A 24,662-nucleotide genomic window follows, 5' to 3' on the forward strand; every position below is an offset into this window, starting at 1 on the left:
GCTACCTGCCCAAATGCATAGTGCCCACTGTAAAGTTTGGTGGAGGAGGAATAATGGTTTGGGGCTGTTTTTCATTGTTCGGGCTAGGCCCCTTAGTTCCAGTGAAGGGAAATCTTAATGCTATAGCATACAACTACATTCTAGACGATTCTGTGTTTCCAACTTTGTGACAACAGTTTGCGAAAGGCCCTTTCCTGTTTCAGCATGACAATTACCCCCGTGCACAAAGCGAGGTCCATAAATTAATGGTTTGTCGAGATCTGTGTGGAAGAACTTGATTGACCTGCACAGAGCCCTGACCTCAACTCCATCGAACACCAGGCCTAATCGCCCAACATCAGTGTCCGACCTCACTAATGCTCTTGTGGCTGAATGGAAGCAAGTCCCCACAGCAATGTTCTAACATCTAGTGGAAAGCCTACCCAGAAGAGTGGAGGCTGATATAGCAGCAAAGGGGAGACAAACTCCATATTAATGCCCATGATGTTGGAATGAGATGTTCGACGAGCAGGTGTCCACATACTTTTGGTCATGTAGTGTATGTATCATAAATGTAATAGCTTTTGGGTAATAAGAGCAGGTAGCGGTATCCCACCAACCGCTTGTCTATTCGGTTGGTGGGATACTTTGGAGTCGCTTTTCTTCTGAGGACACTCCCTGATACCACTGTCCGACGTCACCGGCTAGGAGTGGATGTCTCTGTTATAAAAACACATGGAGAATTAAGGACAGGGGAAGGCTGAACGAAAAACGTATTTTTTTCCAACTTTATTATAAGCAAACGTATAGCAGAATAATTTAAGTTGTCCTGTTTTTGAAAGCACACGGATGACGCGTTTTTCCGTTTTGGGATGTAGGCTAACGTGAGATTGGTGCGTTTTTTCTTGTGTTTTTCTTTCGTCAGAGAGAAATAACAGTATTCCTGCCTTGCGGATTGGAGTGTAAATCCGCCATATTCGGCTTTACCACGTCCGGGAGTCGAGCAATTGGAAATAAAGCGAACACGTTTTTCATGTATTTTCTCATCGAATGGATTATGGGACTATTAGGATACGAAGACATGCTTTAAAAAAATATGTGAAGAGGATGACTTGGCAAGAATGAGAATGCCTATCACATAGAACATTACGTATGATTGTTTTAAACGGTGCTGATGATCATATTTAGAAGGAAAATGAGTCTACCCAATTAGAATTTCTGACATTTAGTTAACTCCCCGAGCCACTGTTTGCTGCCTGACAGTCCGTCAGAAAGCGAAGCGAAACGGGGGGGGCAACAATTTCTCAAATAGCCTATACATTTTCCTCTCCCCCCAGGCTATGCCACTTTATAACGCGTCCATGTTTTTTTGCAGCTGTAATGGCGTGGTTTGATATCCGCTAATTGTTATTTATCGCAACTGGAATCTGCGTAGTGCATAAAGAAGGAGGAAAGGTAATTTTAAAAGAATGACCCTAGACGCCATAATGGCGTGTTGCCTAAGCGAGGAGGCGAAAGAATCCAGGCGGATCAACGACGAGATCGAAAGACAGCTCCGCCGGGATAAGAGGGATGCTCGCCGGGAATTGAAGCTGTTGCTTCTCGGTAAGCTAGTGGTGATGATGAGTGATGAAAATAAAGGCGAAAATTCATTTTGGGTGGTGCTGCGCAAGCTACTCCTGAAAACCAGACTAACTTTGTTGCCAAATTGTAGCAGTTCTATCAATCTCAAGTGTTCCAAAGCAATTGTATTTGAATATTGCTACCATTTAGAATACAAAAAACATCGCACGAACCATCCAACTATTCATTTCATTACGTAGTAACTAGGATGATAGACTTGTGGTGTCAGTCTGTTTACGGACGAGGCCAAAGTCTAGGCGTTTTATTGGTAGCAATTACAGGGTCGAGAAATCCTGCGCTAAACATGCGTTTACCTGCACTGTGCACTACATATAACACAGGTAGACGTTCTTGACTGTTTCGAGTCGGAACGTTTGGCCCAACAATCTGTGCACGCGACTCTCCCACGTCTCTGAATAAGAGCCTTTTTTAAAAGGTACACTCTGGGATACAGCTTTCTGTTCAATGGTAATTTCAATTCCTGACATTTAACCTACCCATTTGGCCCATGAATAATATAATTTATGAATGCTTAGCACAGCTGTCTTTTTCTATCACACCCCCAAAATATAAAGGTTTATTCGTGTTTACAAACATGAAGACCTTAAGCAAGAAATAGGCTAATACCTTCAAAATATGTTTAAAGCGATCATGTAGATGTCATGGATTGTCAGTCCTTGCATCTAGAGCTATGTCTATGAATTTGAGAGGGGTTACATTTCCCCAGCTCCATCCCTCAGCTTCTGTATAGGCCTATATCAGGAAAAGTGGCAGGGAAAACGTTTTGTTAATTTTTTAATCCTAGAATGTAGGTTTAATGGACCATCTTTTACTAAGTTAGTATTCATTATTCAAGTCTGTCTGTTTTGATCTGTTTTGGATATAGGCCTGGCATACTGTATGATGAAAGTTACTTATGTAAAAAGCTGGGTTGTAAATGGACTTGGTTTGAAATGGGCCGATGTCATCAAATCAACTCCTAGCTGCCTGAACTGAAAGCCAGCTCTGGGTCAGTAAACTGCATTTTCCTCACACTTTCTGCACGGCAGCAGCCGCAACAATTCTTTGAAATGCAGCATTGGTAATTCACAGAAGAAACAGGTCATTGTGAGGGGTCATTACTAACACACTAACAGTGATCGTTCACTTTAGTTTTAGGGGTGTATCGAAGCAGTCCAACAGTTGTTAAACGACTCTGTCACCAAATGAGTTTGGGGAGTGCATATACAGTGAACTTTAGCATTGTTGACATTTTTGCATCATTAAGAAGAATGTAGCTCAGTTAGCCAGGATAGCAATAGTGTGCAATTGCAGCTCACAATTCAGTGTGTTCCTGCATGTGGGCATTCCTTGCTAGCTAGCGGGAGCGACACCGGTAGACAGTGTCCTTTGCTCCTACCTGCCAAACACCTGCCCTCACCATCGTTAACAGAATTGCAGGAAAACAGTGCCTGATTGGCGGGAGCGAAGGACACTGTCTATCGGTCGCCTCCCACTAGCACAGCAGGGGGAGGCTGGGGCAACACGGTGTGTTAGCTAGCTTGATAGTTAGCGACACCATGTGCTTGCTAGTTAACTAGCACACGGTGTTACCCTCGCCTCACGCTTGCTGTTTGCCAGAGTCCTCCTTAGGACTAGCTGGCTAAGCTAGCACACAGTGTCCTTCACTCCCGCCTGCCGAAAACTTGCCTTCGCAGTCGATAACAGAACTGCGTGAAAACGGTGCCGAACAGCCTTGGGGCGAAGGACACTGGCTACCCATGTACTGCTAGCTAGCTACCATTGTCGGTTCCGCCCTTTCTTCTGGCATTCAACATTATTGTGCATTAACACCACCTACCGTACTGGAGAGCTTCCGCCTGTCCAAACTTAACATGTACCAATAGAAGTATAAAACGCCCTGAATTGCAGAACATAATTGCAGCCTTCTCCAGAATAATAGGTTCCTAAGTCGCTGTAAGTCACTTTGGATAAACACTTCTGCTAAATGGCGTAGTTTTATTATTATTATTATTATTATTATAACTATACTAGAGCATTGGCCATGTGTCAGTTTCCTTACTTGAATGCAACCCCTCATACACCACTCAGAATACAGGGGGTCTCTAGAACCAGGCAAACCCTATACAGTTCTGACACTCTACGTTGAGTGCAAACAGGTGGGGCCTCAGTCTGCTCATTGGCTCTTTGTCATCACAGAATAATTTTATTCCATTTGAATTTAAAATTCTGAAATGTAAAAATGTAATTTGTGTTCACTTCCTGAATTGACTGCCTTTAATTGAAATTGAGCCCAACCTTGCCTTAAAAGCGTCCACATGCTTCCCAGCCAAAACAGTTCAGAAGAGTTTGTGCATATATTATGAGGACGTTTTGGACTTTAGTGAGGGTTTTTTCGGCTGTACAGGCACACCATTTTTCTTTCTAGAGGTAAGCCGAAGTTTGGAGCTGAAGTCTACGCCCATTCGTTGGTGATTGGTCAACCGTAGTGATTCTTCAGTAAATTCTTTGTGGTCATTCAACGAGAGACTTTTTATGCACGTTTTCATTGGGAAATACTGCACCAAACATCTTAGTTAGATGAAAAATTGCATGACTAAGATCTCCTCTGCAAAATGATGACAGATTAATGACCGATTCTTAGATTCATTCAGACTATTTTGAGGAACTGTATACTGGCTACGGCATCTCAAAATGGACAAACGATACTATTGCAATTTTTTCAGTTTTTCAAGCGAAGGTCTTTAAGAGAGTTTGCCTGCACACTCGTTCGGTTCACCTAGACGACTTTGACTAACCGCCAGCCGAACTGAAGAATGCCGACGCCTTACCTAAAGTATCTTAATGGGACCACCCCTAAAGCAGTCTGTGAATTCAGGTGGGATCCTGGGTAACATGTATTCTATCACATACCATTGGACTGTCTGGTGCAAGTGTATAGGATTCTTCAGATGCATAATATAAGAACATCAATATTATAATAGAAAGCACTATAAATTAACTGTATTATGTTAGGCTACTTCATTATTATTTTATTTATCCTTGACCATCATTTGTGTTGTCTACAGCTACACGTCCTCATAGAAAGTAGATGCACAATTCACAGTAAAAAGAAATGCAAGCAGTCTGTCTATGATGTAATATTTCCAAAGTTGCGTTAGTTCCCTAAAAAATGACTTGTGTCAATGTTATGATGTAATCCGTGTGAGAGAAGCTGGTAGAGTGATGGGGGAAGAGTGCTGCCTGGGGAAGAGTGCTGCCTGGATACAGGCCAGCCTTATTCTGTGTTCGTAACCAAGTGGGAATTTACCACATACGACTAGGAAAAATCCACTTGAACGACCCTCCAACTGGTAATTACTAGTGGGAAACTCGTCGATCATCCCTGAGCTCCGATTTCACCCATGTGCGGAACTCAAATGTCACCTACTAAGGAAATGACCTCAAACAGCATTTTTGGCAGTTAAATGTAACAAAACAGTATTTATAAAAAGCAAACTATAAATGTTTTTTTTTTACTCTTTAAATTGCTTACAAGCTGGATAGCTGTACATTTAGGTTATGGTTTACGCATCTTGTTGGCCGTTAGTCAATCAGCATTTATCAATGACTTCAAAGCACGTGAATGCATCCAACTGGTATTTACAACTTCACAACTGGTAAATCCCAACTCCCACTTGTTGACAAATGGAGCATTAGAACACAGTACTGGGGCCTGTTGCACAAAAGTAGAATTAAGACATCCGGGATAAATGACTCAGCTGAGCTCAATGAAGCCAAAACATGTGCGTCCAGGCTTAATTGGTTGCACAAAGACCAAGCCAGGATGAGCAGACACGGATTCATTAAGCCAGGTGAAACCAATCCTGGATAGGTGCGCGCTCACGGCTCACTCAAATAGACCCCGCCACAGATCACAGATTAACTGATTTACCATGGCAACTAGAGCCGCGTACTTTTCCCCGTCGGAAGCACAAATCCTCATGGAGGCATACGAGGAGGTAAAAGATATAATTAAGAAGAAAGGCAACACCGCCAATGTGATAAAGCAAAGAGAAAACGCGTGGCAAAGTATTGCAGACCGCCTGAATGCGTAAGTAGTGCACAATTACACACTCACCGCTCCGCTGAAACATCACAATTACAATTCAAATATTTAATTCACATCTCCAAAAATGCAGTTGTACTGTAATTATGAAACGGTTAATTTTTTTATTGAAATGCACTGCAGATATGAGTGAAATTGTGTAAAGTAACTCCATCACACTGTATAAAGCTATGATACATTTTTTGATATTTTTACTGAAAACAAGACAAAAATACCAAGTAATTTTTTTGCAGTGTGACTCCATTAAATGTGTGTGTGTGTGTGTGTGTGTGTGTGTGTGTATTAAACATGAACGGGCCAAAACGGACATGGCAGCAGGTCAAAATCAAATACAAGAACATTCTGCAGAATGGTATGGTCCCTGACTAATATTTAACAAAGCACAAGCATATATTGTGGGGCCTTCACCAGCCATGGACTGGGACAATCCGGCAATCTTCCCTGATGACGACAGTGGTCGGCTGCTGAGGGACCAATATGTGTTGAATTATTTTAGTTAGTATGTGTGCTTTCAATTTTGGTTAAGTATGTCCTGCGGTGGCAGAGGAATTTGGGTTTTTTTGGGTTCGTTTTTTGACGAATTTGGCCTCTTATGATGTTTGTGCGGTATACTGTGTGTAATACAAGGCTGCAGGGAGGCTACTGCATCCATTCATTTGTCTGTTCAGTTGATGTGTATGGATTTGTCCTGCATTTATTTTAGTGTGCAGACATGCAGGGTGTGTTATATACAGACCTTTGAATGTGTATGTATCATTTTGTATAATATGCTTGGATTCTGTGCTTTCCATCTTGTAGAGTCACTGTGACTTCAGTTTCGAAAGGAGCTGATGGTTTACCTGCTTTGTTTTGTCCTTATTCAATAAAGGAACATAATGTTACACATTGTGTTTTTATATTCATATGGAATGTGTATTTGTTTATATGACAGAGTACTAGGGCCACACTGAAGAAAAAGGATAAAGTCATACATTTATGAGGCTGGTTCTTTCTGCAGAAAAGCTACATATTGTTCTTACAGTTTTGATACTTATGACAATGTGATACTTAATATTCTGGCACATCAGCATGTCTTTGTTTATGAAACCATACTGAAGTACAATTTCACGAAATGCCCCACACCTGTCATTTTAACAACTGTCCTCCTTTAAAACAACTGGTTACAATATTATGACTTGTGTTTTTTTCCCCTCTGTGGCCCTAATATTCTATCATTTTATATATAGCCTTATAGTCTATGGGAAACTGTAAATTATCTAATGATAGCAACATCTAAAAATCATTTTTTATCCAAAATCATTGAAATGAATGATCACAAACATTTAAATAACAGTGGGTCTAGTTATATGTGATAACAATGTATAGTGAGCAGTGAAATAACTATTGGTTTCCATTTGTGGTGACTGCTGACTGACATTAGGGATGAGATTAAATAGATCCTGGAATTTAGCCTGGTCTGGAGCAGGCTAGCTCCACAGAATAAATCTCCATGGTAATTTATACCATAACATATCCTCCTGCCCCCTATCCATCTTTAGTGCAACCGGATTACGGATCAATTGAGCCAGGATCACCAAGATATCCTGGCTTAATCCCTTATCCTAGTTTTGTGCAACAGGCCCCTGGTCTCTATGGTTTAGGCCTGATTTACCTGCTGCTCTGTTTGTGACAATCACATCAATGCTCTATAGACATTGGTGTAAAGTGCTTAAATAAAAATACTTTAAAGTACTACTTAAGTCGTTTTTTGGGGTATCTGTACTCTACTTGAAGTATTTATATTTTTGACAACTTTTACTCCACCACATTCCTAAAGAAAATAATATACTTATTATTCCATTAATTTTCCCAGACACTCAAAAGTACTCGTTATTTGAATGCTTAGCAGGACAGGGAAATGGTCCAATTCACACACTTATCAAGAGAACATCCCTGGTCATCCCTACTGATGATCTGGTGGACTCACTAAAAACGCATGCTTAGTTTGTTAATTTTGTTTGAGTATTGGAGTGTTCCCCTATTTATCTGTAAATGTAAACAAAAACAACAAGAAAATGGTTCCGTCTGGTTAGCTTAATATAATTAATTTGAAATGATTTATACTTTTACGTTTGATGCTTAAGAATATTTGTACATTTACTTTTGATACTTAAGTATATTTAAAACCAAATACTTTTACTCAAGTAGTATTTTACTGGGTGACTTTCACTTTTACTTGAGTCATTTTCTATTAAGGTATCTTTACTTTTACTCAAGTATGACTACTGGGTACTTTTTCCACCACTGTATATAGACCAGTGGTTCCCAAACTGTGGGTCGGTACTCACTTGTGGGTCACGGCAGGGGTCCGGGTGTGTCGCGGGATGCCATTTTTTTTTGTGTGCATTTCAAAAACAAATATATTTTGTTATTTAAAAAATATATAAATTTAAGTGTGAACTTAAATGACTAAAATCAAAAAAAGGGACTTTTTAAAAGCTAGACAATCAGGCCCCGTTGATTTTGTTATAATGTTCGAGCATTAGCTATGTCAAAATGCATAGAATTTGCTTAAAAACTGCTAAATTCTCTCAGCTCCATGCCAACATGTTTAGAATTGCAGGAAATTAGCTTTAAAAATGCATTTTCCCTCTGATGCCAGATTGATATTTTTTACTTATTATTTGGTCTGTGTATGTTTTTTCACTGCTCAACCCTTATGGTTGGTTGCGACTCAAAAGACACCTCAATTGGTGGGTCATGAAGCAAAAAAGTTTGGGAACCCCTGATATAGACTGCCACCTCACCCCACATATAAACTAGTCCAGTCGCCAACATTGGAACAACATATTCCCCATCCTCTAAACTCCAATCTAATCACTAGTATCTCAGCAAGCTAAATTAAGTGCAGGTAATCTTCGGTCTTTACAAGATCAGTGTGGTTCTAACTCCATTTCCCAACATGCTGTATGTATGATCCCAAAACATTGTAGCTTTCTCTACAACTGACGACAACTGTGTCCCTAATGGCACTCTATTCACTTTACAGTGCACTTTCATTTTTTTTTTTTTTGACATTGGTCAAAATAAGTGCACTATAACAGGAATAGGGAGACATTTGGGACACATCCTGAGTAATTCATCATTATGTTGTCCCTGTGTAGAACTAGTATAGGATATTAAATCAGTTGTGGTTTGATGGAGATACCTCATTATGTTGTCTCTGTGTAGAACTAGTATAGGATATTAAACCAGTTGTGGTTTGATGGAGATAAGATACCTCATTATGTTGTCTCTGTGTAGAACTAGTATAGGATATTAAACCAGTTGTGGTTTGATGGAGATAAGATACCTCATTATGTTGTCTCTGTGTATCAAATCAAATTCTTAGTCACATGCGCCAAATACAACATGTGTTGACCTTACAGTGAAATGCTTACTTACAAGCCCCTAACCAGCAATGCAGTTTAAAAAATATGAATAAGAAATGAAAGGAACAAGTAATTAAAGTACAGCAGTAAAATAACAATAGCGAGACTATATACCGGGGCTACCGGTACAGAGTCAATGTGCGGGGGCACCAGTTGGTCGAGGTAATATGTACATGTAAGTAGAGTTATTAAAGTGACTATGCATTGATAATAACGGAGAGTAGTAGTGGTGTAAAAGGGGGGGGGGGGGGAGCAATGCAAATTGTCTGAGTAGCCATTTGATTAGATGTTCATGAGTCTTATGGCTTGGGGGTAGAAGCTGTTTAGAAGTCTCTTGGACCTAGACTTGGCGTTCCGGTACCGCTTGCTGTGCGGTAGCAGTGAGAACAGTCTATGACTAGGGTGGTAGAGGTACATTTAGGTTCTGTTGAGGACCCTTGTAAAGGATCTCTCCAGGATCATTATCTAGAGCTCACATCACAATAGTTATTGTATCCATAGAGATGTTGTTCTTGGTCACTGACCAGGCCAAGAAATCGAAGGAGCTGGCAGGAGCAGCTGGGAAAGGAGATTGAGAATGTGTGTGTCTAAATGTGAATAGGGCTGTAATAGGTGATTATGGATTTTGGTTTGTTTGTCTTGACTCTGGGTCAGATGCTATCCTTGTCTGGATATAGTGCCTCGCACTTCTTCAATTACCCATTCCATTTCCAAGATGGCGTAGCAGTCAGACATCTTTGTCTTCGTCTTGTGTCCCGTGTATTTATCTTTTATCTGTTTATATATCTATTGTATTATTGACTGTATGTTTGTTTATTCCATGTGTAACTGTCTTGTTGTTTGTGTCGCACTGCTTTGCTTTATCTTGGCCAGGTCACAGTTGTAAATGAGAACTTGTTCTCAACTAGCCTACCTGGTTAAATAAAGGTGAATTAAAAAAAAACATGTATTCCTTCCTTCCCCATCCTCAACTCACCCTCTCCCCTTTTACCAGGTACTGGAGAGAGTGGGAAGAGCACCTTCATTAAACAGATGAGAATCATCCATGGTGCCGGCTACTCAGAGGAGGACAAGCGAGGCTTCACCAAGCTGGTGTACCAGAACATCTTTACTGCCATGCAGTCCATGATCCGTGCCACAGAGACCCTAAGGATCCCTTACAAATATGAGCACAACAAGGTAAGGAGGGAAAGAGGGAATGGAAGTATGTGTGTGACAGTGAGAATGAGAGAGATGTGTTAATGAGAGTAATCTCCTCCTTTATGCTATCTTTCATGGAACAGTCGTCCACAATCACATCCTGTCTGTTTTGGCACTTCCTGTGTCTTCCTGTCACGCTCATCCAACCCCCTTCCATGTCATCCAGCCAAGGGTTTGTGTGTGAGTGAGAGGAAAGTCATCTGGTGTACGAAACCTAATTCTGCCTATTCGTTTGACCAAATAGTGGTGCTATCCCCTTCTGGTTACAAAAATTTGGGTCTGCAGAAAAGAAAGTTCTCAAGTCACATCTAGAACTGCAGGTAATTCCACATGAAACTGGCCAATAGAGGAACTGAGACCCATCTGTTATCAACTGGCCAGGTCTCATTTGAATCCCTAGGCCTGGTGTGACATCTGACCATGTAGTCTCATGTTGTTATTTGAGGATCGGATGGTTCCCTTATGTATGTTCAGTGGTTTCTGTTGTTTGTTAGTGTTCATATAGTCTTATTGATTAAATCACAAGTGGCCTGTATTGTATATGAAGCCTGTGGTATTTTCTTGTTGTGCTGGCTTAACGATTGGATACTTTCAACAGGGGGCAGTAGCATGTCATTCCCAGGTTGTCACTAGGAAAAAACAATCACTTCCTTTTTGGGTTTTGGTAACAAGGTACCGTAGAAATAAGTCATGAGGTGAGGCCAGATAAGGAAGTGAAGACAGTCACGTGACATAGGGGAATTCATTTTCCTTTTTGTAAGTATCATTAGAACGTGATACTTCTGGAGTTGGGCTATGTGGTAGCTTCATATTAGGCCCTAAGAGTCATCTGTGGAACGGCATAGTGAAAGAAAAAGGCTGCGTTTTAGGTTATTTTTTTGCAGGCTGTGCATCTCAGAAGATTAATATATGATATTATTGGACTTCCTGAGACGTTAATTAAACACCTCTCCTGGAGTCATGGGATCTGATCATCTGTGGACTACAATTGCAAAATAGACCACCTGGAACGCGTCCATACTCATCAACCGTCAAGATTGCCTGCCTCTGCCTGGGTTATGCTTTAGTCCCATTTCAGACACATAGAACCTTGAATTGATGCCATTTAATTGATATGTTTGTTTCTGTCGACTGAAAGTCTAACATGGAGATTAAACCTTAATCAGTTTTTTTTCTCTCTCAGGGCAACGCTAACGTGGTCCGAGAGGTGGATGTGGAGAAAGTCAGCACGTTGGTAAACCCCTACATAGACGCCATCAAGTGTTTATGGAACGATCCAGGCATCCAGGAAGCTTACGATAGGAGACGGGAGTACCAGCTGTCGGACTCTACCAAATAGTGAGTAAATGAGATCTCTAACTCTACTTATGAAGGCCATTCCTGCGAGTTGCTAACTTCAATCCCAGACAGACAACTTCAATGGTCACGATGTTATAAATACTGTACTTTATCTATGGTCAAATAGTTAGTAAATACAAGATTTCATGGTCGACTGTTCCCTAGGCTGCCAACTTAAAATGTCCGACCATGTCTTTGGTCATTTTTTTCTATACTTTCATATATTATCATCACCTGTCAGTGGGCACAATACTTTTTTTGTCTCCGTAGTTACATGAATGCGCTGGACCGGATCGCAGAGGCCTCTTACCTTCCCACCCAACAGGATGTGCTGAGAGTTAGGGTCCCCACTACGGGCATCATCGAGTACCCCTTTGACCTCCAGAGTGTCATCTTCAGGTATGCCAACCTTCAAGCTCACTGGGCTATTCTATTCTAACAAAGGAACAATGGAATAGAATGACACCCTGAGATGAAGGATTGTCTCAGTTCTCACACTAACCATATGTACTATTCCACTTCCATAATGATGTAGTGGGGAGAACAGACCAGTGGGTAGAGCTCTATCAATTGATGTTATATTCTTGGGGTATCTACCCTCAGTGGCCAGTTAATTAGGTACACCCATCTAGTACCGGGTTGGACCCTACCTTTTCCTCCAGAACAGCCAGAGTTCTTCAGGGGATGGAAACGTTGCTCAATTGGTATCAAGCAACCTAATGTGTGCCAGGAAAACATTCCCTTCACCATTACACCAGGCAGGATGGGGCTATGGACTCCTGCTGCTTACGCCAAATCCTGACTCTGCCATCAGCATGATGCAACAGGAACCGGGATTCGTCAGAACAGGTGATGTTTCTCCACTCCTCCATTGTCCAGTGTTGGTGATCACATGCCCACTGGAGCCGCTTCTTGTTTCTAGCTAATAGGAGTGGAAGTCTGTGTGGTCATCTGCTGCAGTAGCCCATCTGTGACAAGGACTGGCCAGTTGGGCATTCCGAGATACAGTTCTTGACACCACTGTTGTAGTGTGCTGTTATTTTCACAATTCTCGCCATTCTCCTTCAACCTCTCATTAACGAGATATTTTCGACCACAGGACTGCCGCTGACTGGAAGTTTTTTTTTTTCTTTTTTCGCAGCATTCTCTGTAAACTCTAGACACTGTTGTGCATGAAAAGCCCAGAAGACAGAGTTTCTGAGATACTGGAACCAGCGTGCCTAGCACTGACGAACATACCACGCTCAGGTCACTCATTTTGCCCATTCTAATGTTCAATTGAACAGTAAGTGAATGCCTCGATGCCAGTCGGTCTGCTTTTATATAGCATCCCAAGACCACATGAGCACTGTCTGTAGGAGTGAACCGTTTTGGCAATGGGGTGGTGTACCTAATAAATAGTGTGTAGTACCAGCTTGGAAGTTCACTAAAACAATGATCATGTAGCGAACACGAATAGGACCTACAGTATATTTCCATGCCAACTCGAGTGGTACTCAAGTCATCTGCACCTAACGTTGCTCCTCTGTTCCTATGACAGGATGGTGGATGTGGGGGGTCAGAGGTCAGAGAGGAGGAAGTGGATACACTGCTTTGAGAATGTCACATCCATCATGTTTCTGGTGGCACTAAGCGAGTATGACCAGGTGCTCGTAGAATCTGATAACGAGGTGAGCGTTGTTATTAACAACTGTACGTCTATTTAACACACACACACACAACAAGGCCAGTGTTATGGGTGGGCCTTAGGGGGTCTGCCCTACTGTACTTCCTTGCTTGTCCAAATAAAATATTTAAATCATTTTTTACTGAGACGAGCGATGACAAAGACTCAATCTCAGATAAAGCATCAAAGCGAGCTAAACAGCGCCCCTGTCTCAGTATGTGTAGCCCATGTATCTGATGCTGTCTGGCTAAAAAGGGTTATGGCATGTCATACTCTTTTTGGAGTACTCTTTTTGGCCATAAAGCATCAGGTACATGGGATATTTTATTTAACCAGGCAAGTCAGTTAAGAACAAATTCTTATTTACAGTGATGGCCGACTGGGGAACAGTGGGTTAACTGCCTTGTTCAGGGGCAGAACGACAGATTTTTACCTTGTCAGCTCGGGGATTTGATCTAGCAACCGTTTGGTTACTGGCCCGATGCTCTAATCACTAGGCTACCTGCAGCCCTGGATATATATAGTAAGACAGAGGGGTGCTGTATCGCTCGCTCAGATGCTTTCTCCAGTGAGTTACAGCTACTTGCGAATTAAAGGAATGCTGGCCGTTTCACAGGATGCTGTTCAGATGCTGGAATGATTTTGGACGAACGTGCGAAAGTAACCTACTTTTTGAAGGGATTTGTTTGACAATCAGATGAGAAAATTGACTGGTTGTGTTAATGCCACATAAAAAAGGTAATACATTTTTACAGTTAATTGACATGTCTTTTACTATTAAACCCATAAAAAAAACACAGGCGGTCCCGTGAAGAAAAAAATGAAATAAAAAAACCTTCCCCACCTATGGAAATCAAATGCCCGTCCAAATGATTCGTTCTGGAGCTGGCCCTGACACACACACAAAGTTAACAGCAGCACTTTGCATAAAGTTACATAATTTGACAATGGGACCCCCAATAATATCCAAAAAAGCAAGTTAAATACAGGTCTCTGAAACGTTGTACAATTCTGTCACTCAAATTACATTATTACAATGGACAAAATGATGTGAATATCTGAATATGGTCTTCTCTCTCAACTATGGTGTATTAGAGGCACACCTCTGCACTTTTGAAGGTGAAGGGCTTTTCCTTATTAAAATAATGAAGATAAGTGCTTTTTCCAGCTAGACTTCCCTTCCATTTGGAAAGCAGTTGTAAATGACTCCTGCAGCTGTTTTGAATACAGCCTCGGGGCGACAGAACTTCCTCGAAGGCACACCATCTGTTTGTTCCCAGCAGTTTCCAGCATGCTCTTGGTTTTTTCACTGCCTGTGTCCTTGGGGGAAATAACTGAGACCATTAAAACATCATGGTGACGATACAATAGAAACAGCATAAGACCTGTTGGTTGGATGTAAAGCTGTGAAATTTGATTGTTTTGTCACCTGTACTTCAGACCTCCATGCAAATCTGAGAATTGTGAGACCTGAAAGATTGCTTGTGGAGCACTGCACACAAATGAGCAGAGATTTGTGACAATACTCTTGTCTAAATGGATATGGCATCATAAAATGGACTTTGTGGATCACTTTAGGTGCGGTGTGTATCTAGCAGTGAATGTAAAGGTTAAAAGAAAGTACATAGCAGCCCAGTGGTGAAATGAAAAGGCATCTGGAGGCCATCTCTCTCTCTCTGATTTAAAGCCTGTACTTAACGGGATAGTGTAGCTGAACTATCCCTTTTTAATGAAAGCAGCTGGACTTAAACTGTGTTCTTCTACTCTCGTTTCTCTCTCAGAACCGAATGGAGGAGAGTAAAGCCTTGTTCAGGACCATCATCACATATCCCTGGTTCCAGAACTCTTCCGTCATCCTCTTCCTCAACAAGAAGGACCTCTTGGAGGAGAAGATCATGTACTCCCACCTGGTCGACTACTTCCCAGAGTTTGACGGTGAGTGGCCTCTGGGGAAAAATATAGTTCCTTTTTACTTAAAGCCCATGAGTATAATGGTTTATAACTTGTTAAAAGCATTTGAGCCTCTTTATAATGTGTAATAACAAGGCTTATAATATGTTTATGTCTCTAACATAGGTCCCCAGAGAGATGCCCAGGCTGGCCGCGAGTTCATCCTGAAGATGTTTGTGGACCTGAACCCAGACAGCGACAAGATCATCTACTCCCACTTTACCTGCGCCACAGACACGGAGAACATCCGCTTTGTGTTTGCTGCTGTCAAAGACACCATCCTGCAGCTCAACCTGAAGGAGTACAACCTGGTGTGAAACCATAGAGTTCAAATACTAGAAGGGACTTCAGCATGAGCACAGCAAGGCTGGGGCCCAGAGACCTTTCTCCAACTTACTCTGTCAAATCTGTGAAGAAAAAAAGAATGGTTGCATAATATTAATTTATTGCCATTGTTGACCCTTTTTTCTATTCAAAAGAACATGATTGAAGGATTTAGGGGGTTTGAAGGTCACTGTTGGATGTGTAAAGCACAGTTCCTCCAATTATTCTAATTGTTTTTAGCTTTATTTTTTAAGACACTCAATGTGACTGCTGGGTTCTGTCCAATGCCTCTGAACTTGATTCCAAGGTGCTCCCGCCATTTAGTTTTTGATTCGATCTAGTCGGTCCATTCCAGCGCCAGTCTGTGGCCCCACTCTCCTGCTTGTCAACTAAGACCTCTGGAGTTCTAATTCATGAATGAACACATTTTTCTTCCCCTGACAGGGTGAAAAGTGTTGACACTGTGATTTCTTAAAATGATTGTTTTGATTATTGCATCCACTTTAGTACCGTTTGACGTGTACAATCAGCCACACGGTAGGGCAGGAGGTCAGTCATTTAACTGGGCTGTATAGTGAGGGGGCATCATGATGCTCATCACCCATCGCAGTCCCTAGGGTCAGGAGTCAGTTATTTTGGAATCAAGTTGTGCTGTACCAGGCTTTAAGGTCCTATTTATTGCCAATGCCAAAAGGATGTAGCGTTAACTAGAAAGAGTATTGGAGGCAAGACAGGACACAGCCTTTTGAAGGATCCAAGTTTACCGTGCGCACGTGTGACCTTTTTAAAGTGTTTCACCACGTTTTTGGTTAGACTTTTCTCCCCCATCTTGTATTAATTGTTGAATGCCAAAACCACTTGTTTGAGTCAGTAAGCCAAGCCTGACAAAACACTCATTCACTGGAGTCCATAGGGTCGTTGTTGTTAATGCTAATCGTAGTGGCCATTGTGAGGATATGATAATACTATTGACAGTAGAAGCTGAACTCCGCTAGTGACCGGTTGTGAGTATGTGGACGGTTGTAACCATAAGCCCCTTTTTATTAAAGGCTTGAGTTTGGTAATCCTTACAAAGTATGAAATGGTTATTTTATTTTGCCCAGACAGAGGCAGGGACTGGCTGATGGAGGACCTTGCACTACTGATGGGTGACAGTCAGATGTGAGAATCTGCCTTTGAAAGAGGTTATTCTCTTGTAGAGGGGCTGCTAGTCTTCTCTCACTGCCTGGACTGAGCTGAGCAACCACAATGCAGCTGTGTCCTTTTGTTGTACGATCACAGCACGGCTGTCCGACTGTTTTAGTTTGTTAGCAGTGGAGATGATTAGTTGTTTCCCACGTTAAAGGGGGCGGAGCATTGAGCACGATTTGTACCTAAGTAATCCCTCACTTCTCAGTGGCTCTGACCCCCAGTTATTTCTCTGAGTATATATATTTGTAACAATGCCCTAAGCCTGTAATTGACATTGAGGCATAGTGCAATTATAAATGCTATAATCATTGTACAGCTCTCTTATTTATCTATACAGTTGAAGTTGGAAGTTTACATACACTTAGATTGGAGTCAATAAAACTCATTTTTCAACCACTCCACAAACTTCTTGTTAAGGAACTATGGTTTTGGCAAGTCGGTTAGGACATCTACTTTGTGCATGACACAAGAAATTTCTCCAACAATTGCTTACAGACAGATTATTTCACTTATAATTCACTGTATCACAATTTGAGTGGGTCAGAAGTTTACATACACTAAGCTGACTGTGCCTTTAAACAGCTTGGAAAATTCCAGAAAATGTCATGGCTTTAGAAGCTTCTGATAGGCTAATTGACATAATTTGAGTCAATTGGAGGTATACCTGTGGATGTATTTCAAGGCCTACCTTGAAACTCAGTGCCTCTTTGATTTTCCCATGATGTCAAGCAAAGGAAATCAGCCAAGACCTCAGAAAAACAATTGTAGACCTCCACAAGTCTGGTTCATCTGTGGGAGCAATTTCTAAACGCCTGAAGGTACCACGTTCATCTGTACAAACAATAGTACACAAGTATAAACACCATGGGACCACGCAGCCGTCATACCGCTCAGGAAGGAGATGCATTCTGTCTCCTAGAGATTAACATACTTTGGTGGGAAAAGTGCAAATCAATCCCAGAACAACAGCAAAGGACCTTGTGAAGATACTGGAGGAAACGGGTACAAAAGTATCTATATCCACAGTAAAACAAGTCCTATATCGACATAACCTGAAAGGTCGCTCTGCAAGGAGCGACCTTTCTGAACTGCCTTAAAAAAGCCAGACTACTGTTTGCAACTGTACATGGGGACAAAGAGTGTACTTTTTGGAGAAATTTCCTCTGGTCTGATGAAACAAAAATAGAACTGTTTGGCCATAATGACCATCGTTATGTTTGGAGGAAAATGGGGGAGGCTGCAAGCCGAAGAACACCATCCCAACCGTGAAGCACAGGGGTGGCAGCATCATGTTGTGGGGGTGCTTTGCTGCAGGAGGTACTGGTGCACTTCACAAAATAGATGACATCACGAGGGAAGAAAATTGTGTGGATATATTGAAGCAACATTTCAAGACATCAGTCGGGAAGTTAAGGCTTGGTTGCAAATGGGTCTTCCAAATGGACAATGACCTCAAGCATACTTCCAAAGTGGCAAAATGGCTTAAGGACAACAACGTCAGGGGATTGGAGTGGCCATCAGAAAGCCCTGACCTCGACCCTATAGAACATTTCTGGGCAGAACTGAAAATGCGTGTGCGAGGAAGGAGGCCTACAAACCTGACTCAGTTACACCAGCTCTGTCAGGAGGAATGGGCCAAAATTCACTCATTTTATTGTGGGAAGCTTGTGGAAGGCTACCCAAAACGTTTGACCCAAGTTAAACAATTTAAAAGCAATGCTACCAAATACTAATTGAGTGAATGTAAAGAAATAAAAGCTGAAATAAATCACTCTATTCTGACATTTCACATTCTTAAAATAAAGTGGTGATCCTAACCGACCTAAGACAGGGAATTTTTACAATGATTAAATGTCAGGAATTGTGAAAAACTGAGTTTAAATGTATTTGGCTAAGGTGTATGTAAACTTCCTACTTCAACTGTATGGCAACATCCATGTTGGCTTTGTAATCATTACTTTTTTGCCAGATTGAATGTGCAATATTGAAGATATGTATGTCTAATATATGGCAAATTAATTTGTGAAAAAACATGTTTTTAAGAGGAGAATGTATATATTTTTTTGCCAGTTCATTTTTCAACAAGAAACCAAGTGCAGTTTTAGTTCTGCATAATGAGCAATCAATATGATCTAACGGAACGGTTTGCCAGAAGCTGCAATAGCTTTTGTTCATTCACTTTTGTATGAAAGACTGCAGACACCAATTACAGGGCTAATTCCATTGGTTTAGACCGAAATACTGGCTTCAGGAAATGAGCACTTGTCCTAAGTATTACTAGATGAGTGTTTTGAAAACACTTAATTTCTTACTTTCCTCATTGGAGTAGTCACTGATCTAGCATGATTGGATATGTTAAAGCAAGAATCCCACTGGTCACAGATGTGAGTTCAAAGTCTAGTTTAGATTTTTCATTTGTTTGAGTTGTCAACTAATGGAAATTCAATGTGAAATCAACAAAAAACACCATGTCATTGGATTTAGGTTAAAAGTTAGGTGAAAAAAACGTACAATTATTTTTTCCCCCAAAACCAATCAGTTTTCCAAGCAGATTTTCCAAGTTTGAGTTGAAATGACTAAAACAACATTGATTTAATCAGTTTTTGTCCACTGGGATCCCACTGCCAGATTAGTGATTTCTCCAAGGAAGGGAGGCAGGAAGGATGTATGAAAATATTCAAACAGGGCTTTGGTTTCCCCCAGTCCTCCCCACACTGGGAATACTGTGTTCCGTTGGGGCTTATTGTTCAGGGGCCATTTAACGTAATGCTGCACCCCCTGAAGTTTCTTATGTTCATGTTTAAGACTGAGCTGTGACCAAGCAACGGTTCCAATGCCCAGTAAGAGTAAGCTGTTAGCCTCTCAAAAATACCTTCCAGTGTCTTTTTGCTGTCGAGAGTCCACGAAAACAACCCTAGATTATAACCATTCCGAGTTTCAACATGCTTGAACCTATCCTGGGTTGTGTTCATTAGGCATGCAACGGCAAATGTTTTCGAAAAATAAAGAGTTTGTTATTGGACAAGGCCAGGTTTGTCAGTTTTATTCTATTTGGTGCCTAATGAGCACGACCCAGTTCCTTCAGATCTGTAACATTGAAGGAGTAGGGGGCAGGGGCTAGGGAATGGGACGTGGGGGTGTATTTTTACCAGCACTTGATTACCAGAGTGGGTCATGGGTTAGAATGCAGGTAGGGGATCAAATGTGGCACTCTCCATAATGGCACGTGCACCACGCTCACAATATGCTAGGCACACACATTTGTTTGAATATATTTCAAATCCAGTTGAGGAATGTACATTAATAGAAGCTTTTGCATTTCTTTTGATGGCCAATCATCAGAATGTACATTCTTTCAAATGTATTTATGAACTACATAAAAGTGATAGAAAAAAGTTAACATGTGCATGTGCCTTCTGCTCTTATTTAATTAAGGAACACTTCATCATGTTTCCGCTCTCTAAATGAGTATGTATGACACCTGTATGAACATGTTTCAGTATTCACATCAAGACCAGAAGGCTAGGTCACGAAGCCAGCCAGAAAGTAACAGGAAAGACAGCTAAATGTATATTTGAAGCGTGCACACACACACACACACACACAAAGTGAGTGTAGATAGATGCCATAAAGGGTGGCAGATAGCCTAGCGGTTAAGAGTGTAGGGCCAGTAACCAAAAGGTTGCTGGTTCAAATCCCTGAGCCGACTAGGTGAAAAACATTTCCACTTGCCCTTGAGCAAGGAACTTAAGCATAATTACTTCTCAAATGCACTCTGGATAAGAGTTCAATTAAAATAATGAATTCCTTTCCTAGAGGTGCTTGACAGATATTTACCTTCTGGCTTTGGTGCAATAGAGACCATGACAAGGAACAACTTGTGCAACTAGGCTATGGAATTGCGTGACAAAACAGTGATGGCCTCTATTAAAAAGAGGAGGATTCCAACAGTTTTCTATAGGCTAGGCCTACTATGTTATTTCTCAACTTGTCCTAATATTAAGCACATTTCTTCTCTTTACAACAGTTCTATAGCCTACCTGGCTGGCATGAAAATGAACCATTTGCTATTTAAGTGCATAGATGAAATGTTGTTTTTTTCCCCCTTGCTCCTGTTTCGAGACAGGTGCATGATAATGGTACATTCTAAATCAAAACAAATGTAACACATTATTTAGTATATGTAAAGACTAAATTAAATCAAGAATAGTCTGATAGGTGACAATATTAGCCTATCACTTGTGAATTATATATTATCACTTGTGAATGATGACCAGCTTGTGGGCAGTAAGTAAGGCAAGAAACAGTGCATGGCTTTTTTTTGCAACTTCTACAAATCATAGCCTAGCTCATAGGCCTATATGTTTTGAAAAGGTTAGAATCACAACTAAAGTGGCCAAATAACTTCTTAAAATGAATCACATGAATCTGCTTTACAACTGGCGTAGAGCCTAACTGGCGTAGAGCCTAACTGGTATACGCAGTGTGTGAGTTTCAGGTCTGGGGAAGATCATTTCAACATAAAAATGCACATTTATTTCAAAAAAGCATTACATGCATAATTGCATTTGTGGTGACTTTCCCATTAATGCAACATTTGAGTTCATAGCCTACTGCTATGTGAGCATGGCTGCGCTTATAATGTGAAGAAATAGCCTAATAGTTTATCAACATTTTAACGTTTTGGTCTGTTGCGTCAGCCTCATTGCTTATTATTTATTTTTTTATGCTAGTGTTTCTATTAATTTGGGATCTATCGCATCCCACATCTGTCCCAGACTAGTTTTGGAATATTTCTTTCTCGCACAGAATAGGTAAACTTTTGCACCATAGGGGATAGTAGATTGACATAGGCTAGAGCTTTTGCTGTTTGTTAGGTCAACTCATATTGTTGGTTGACGAAAAGTAAATGTGGACAGTTCTTCCAATATCTTCAATATTCGCCTCGGATTTGGATAAGAACACGCGCAGTTGCGTCCCGAATGTATCTGTCTTCACTGGTCACATGACCGAGAGCCATGTGAGTGAGAGTGCATTCGGAGCATGCAGACGGTAGAAGGGAATTATAATTATTATATTCAGTCCAAGGGCACAACGGACCACTGGCTGTAAAATGCATGGATTTTTTTAGGAGGCATTCAGGCCACACAAAGGGGATGCCACCGGGAAACTCGAGGCATTATCAAGTGCTTGTCGAATTGTGAATGAGAGACTGATAAAGTGCATATAGCCTGCGCAAAAAAATAAGCAGAGCTCTTGACTTTCAAGCGACTTTTTTCAAATCATCATTAGAGTCACATCATGCAGACTTAGAATGTATTAAAAATCAAACCATATAGCCCAACGTTCGTATCATAACTTAAGTTACATTAATAACTCTAAATTAAGCATATCGGAGTATGTTTCTTAGTTAACTGCTCAACACAGAATAGCCGCATGTGCGTACTACCTCAAATTGTTTTGAGAAAATATTGTTTCTATTTTATTCAGCTTTGTTCAATTGAATTCTTTATACTATAAATTAATGCCACAGAATTCTAAGCAAATCTTGTCTGCTAAATGAACTAATGTAACCCACAGCCATATGGCATAGCCAGATCACAGCATCACATAATGACAACTCAAAGTATGCTATTCTGTTCTTATGAAATAGACTACATTTTCTTAATATCATGTTTCTTTAAACCTGTCTAAAATAATATTGGAATTATTGCGATGGTACATTTATTAAATGTAGATGTTCCAAAGGTCTGCCTCTGTGGCTTGCAGGCTATGCCTGGAAGGCGAGAGAAGCTAAATGTATTTTATGTTAATTCACGGTCAATTACCATGAGACTGGCAGTTATTTGCTTTACAATCACTGACAAAATTTCATGACCATCACAGCCCTACTCACAACCGCAGACCACGTGTACCCACGCCATCCCAGGATCTCCACATCCGGCTTCTTCATCTGTGAGCTCATCTGAGAACGGCCACCTGGACAGCTGATGAAATTGAGGAGTAATTATGTCTTTAATAAAGCCCTTTTGTGGGGAAAAACTGATTCTGATTGGCTGGGCCTGGCTCCCAAGTGGGTGGGCCTATTCCCTCCCAGGCACACCCACGGCCATGCCCTTCCCAGTCGTGAAATCCATTGATTAGGGCCTAATGAATTTATTTCAGTCGTCTGATTTCCTCCTGTAACTCAGTAAAATCAATTAAATTGTTGCATGTTGCATTTATATTTTTTGTTCAGTATTATTAGCCAAAATAGATAATTAAACTAATCTATTTCTAAAGCAGGAAGACTCTAAATTGGAAGTCTTGATTTAGTGTTACTTTTGTCATATGAGCCTAGGTATTATAGAAACATAACAGTGCCTTAGTCTCCTTGTAACTACAGGTAACTGCCAAAATATTGGAAACACCAACATATGGTGTCTTAATAGGGTGTTGGGCCACCATGAGCCGCCGAAACAGCTTCAATGCGCCTTGGCATAGATTCTACAAGTGTCTGGAACTCTACTGGAGGGATGTGACACCATTCCTCCATGATAAATTCCATATATATATATATATTTTTAATGGTGGTGGAAAACAGTGTCTGAGGCGCAGCTCCAGAATCTGTTAAATTGGGTTAACATCTGGTGACACACCCCCACACCCTTTAAACCCCCTATGCTCCTCTGAGATCTCTTCTAGCCATGGTAGCCAAAATAATGGGCAACTGGCCATTTTTATACATGATCCTAAGCATGATGGGATGTTTTAATTGCTTAAATAACTCAGGAACCACACCTGTGTGAAAGCACCTGCTCTCAATTTACTCAACCTGGTCTCAGGGATAGACATAACATACTGTAACGACCCTGGGTTTATAAGCGCGGAAATCGACTCTGCCGCTTGAGCATGCTTTTGCGGCACAGTCGATAGCGCGCCGGAACTCGGGAGCGAAGGTTCGAGACCTGCTCCCTGCTGTTTCATTACATTGGTGTCAGAAGTTGGATCGGATCTTGCATCCACGACAGTGCGTGTGCTTGGCTGATGAGCGCGTTCCTGTAAGACGTAGAGTCGCAAGCTAGCGCGAGGACGCGCTCTTTGAAAGGTGGGAGTAGTGTAACGACCCTGGGTTTATAAGCGGAAATCGACTCTGCCGCTTGCGCATGCTTTTGCGACACAGTCGATAGCGCGCCGGACCCTCGCCGAACCCTCGAAGGTCGAGGGTTTGAGACCTACTCCCTGCTGTTTCATTACAATACTGTAGAAAGTGTAAATCCTGGACACTCCAATTAGTATGATATGTTATGTTTCATATGGTATGTATTAATTTGCGGATTTCCATCATCCATATCGTATGATATGTTACGAATTACAATTCGAATGTTATGTTCAGAATTGCAATTCATGCAATATGTTACAAATTTTCAGAACACATGATATTTGACAAATTCCAATTTGTTGTGGCTAACATTAGCTAGGTGGCTAACATTAGCAAGGCTTGAAGATAGGGGTAAGGTTAGGGTTAGTAGTTAGGTTACTAATTAGCTAAAATGCTAAAGTTTTCCTTGATGAGATTCACAACCTTTGGGTTACTAGATGTTCGCTAGGAGTTAGGGTAAGGGGTTAAGGTTAGGAGTTAGGTTAAAGGGTTAAGGTTAGGGGAAGGGTTAGCTAACATGCTAAGTAGTTACAAAGTTGCTAAGTAGCTAAAATGGTCCATGATAGGATTTGAACATGCAACCTTCGGGTTGCCGGATGTTAGCAGTATACGCCCAACCATCCACCCCACTTTCACTTTTGCCATAAGTAACCTTCTGTCTTATGTAACCATACCAAAAATAACATAACATACTAATTTGAGTGTCCTGAATTTACCTTTACTATATTAGGT

At 41.1% G+C, this 24,662-nt stretch overlaps 1 protein-coding gene across 3 annotated transcripts; it reads left to right on the forward strand.

Moving 5' to 3' along the window:
• Positions 1–429: 429 nt before the first annotated feature.
• Positions 430–19,817, forward strand: LOC110525384 (guanine nucleotide-binding protein G(q) subunit alpha). Of its 3 annotated transcripts, XR_016496534.1 has the most exons (8): positions 601–1,584; positions 10,115–10,299; positions 11,504–11,658; positions 11,929–12,507; positions 12,800–12,906; positions 13,199–13,328; positions 15,106–15,259; positions 15,401–17,194. XR_016496534.1 is itself a non-coding variant. In XM_021605448.3 (7 exons), exons 1-7 carry the CDS (start codon positions 1,449–1,451, stop codon positions 15,589–15,591), a joined length of 1,080 nt encoding a protein of 359 aa, XP_021461123.3. In that variant the 5' UTR covers positions 430–1,448; the 3' UTR covers positions 15,592–19,817. The 3 variants fall into 3 exon arrangements, 1 of the variants encoding a protein (XP_021461123.3); XM_021605448.3 differs by lacking the exon at positions 12,800–12,906 and having other exon boundaries at positions 430–1,584; positions 11,929–12,057; positions 15,401–19,817; XR_016496533.1 differs by having other exon boundaries at positions 11,929–12,906.
• The last annotated feature ends 4,845 nt before the right edge of the window (positions 19,818–24,662 follow it).

The sequence above is a fragment of the Oncorhynchus mykiss genome, chromosome 6 (assembly GCF_057628025.1).
Source record: "Oncorhynchus mykiss isolate SJ-2025 chromosome 6, ASM5762802v1, whole genome shotgun sequence".
Lineage (NCBI taxonomy): Eukaryota > Metazoa > Chordata > Actinopteri > Salmoniformes > Salmonidae > Oncorhynchus > Oncorhynchus mykiss.

What these genes read in the sequence shown, in the direction of transcription:
- LOC110525384 (XM_021605448.3), top strand. Translation starts at nt 1,449, where the DNA reads ATGACCCTAGACGCCATAATGGCGTGTTGCCTAAGCGAGGAGGCGAAA. An exon ending in ATTGAAGCTGTTGCTTCTCG is followed by an intron (nt 1,585 to 10,114) that starts GTAAGCTAGTGG and finishes CCCTTTTACCAG; the next exon opens with GTACTGGAGAGAGTGGGAAG. An exon ending in CTGTCGGACTCTACCAAATA is followed by an intron (nt 11,659 to 11,928) that starts GTGAGTAAATGA and finishes TTGTCTCCGTAG; the next exon opens with TTACATGAATGCGCTGGACC.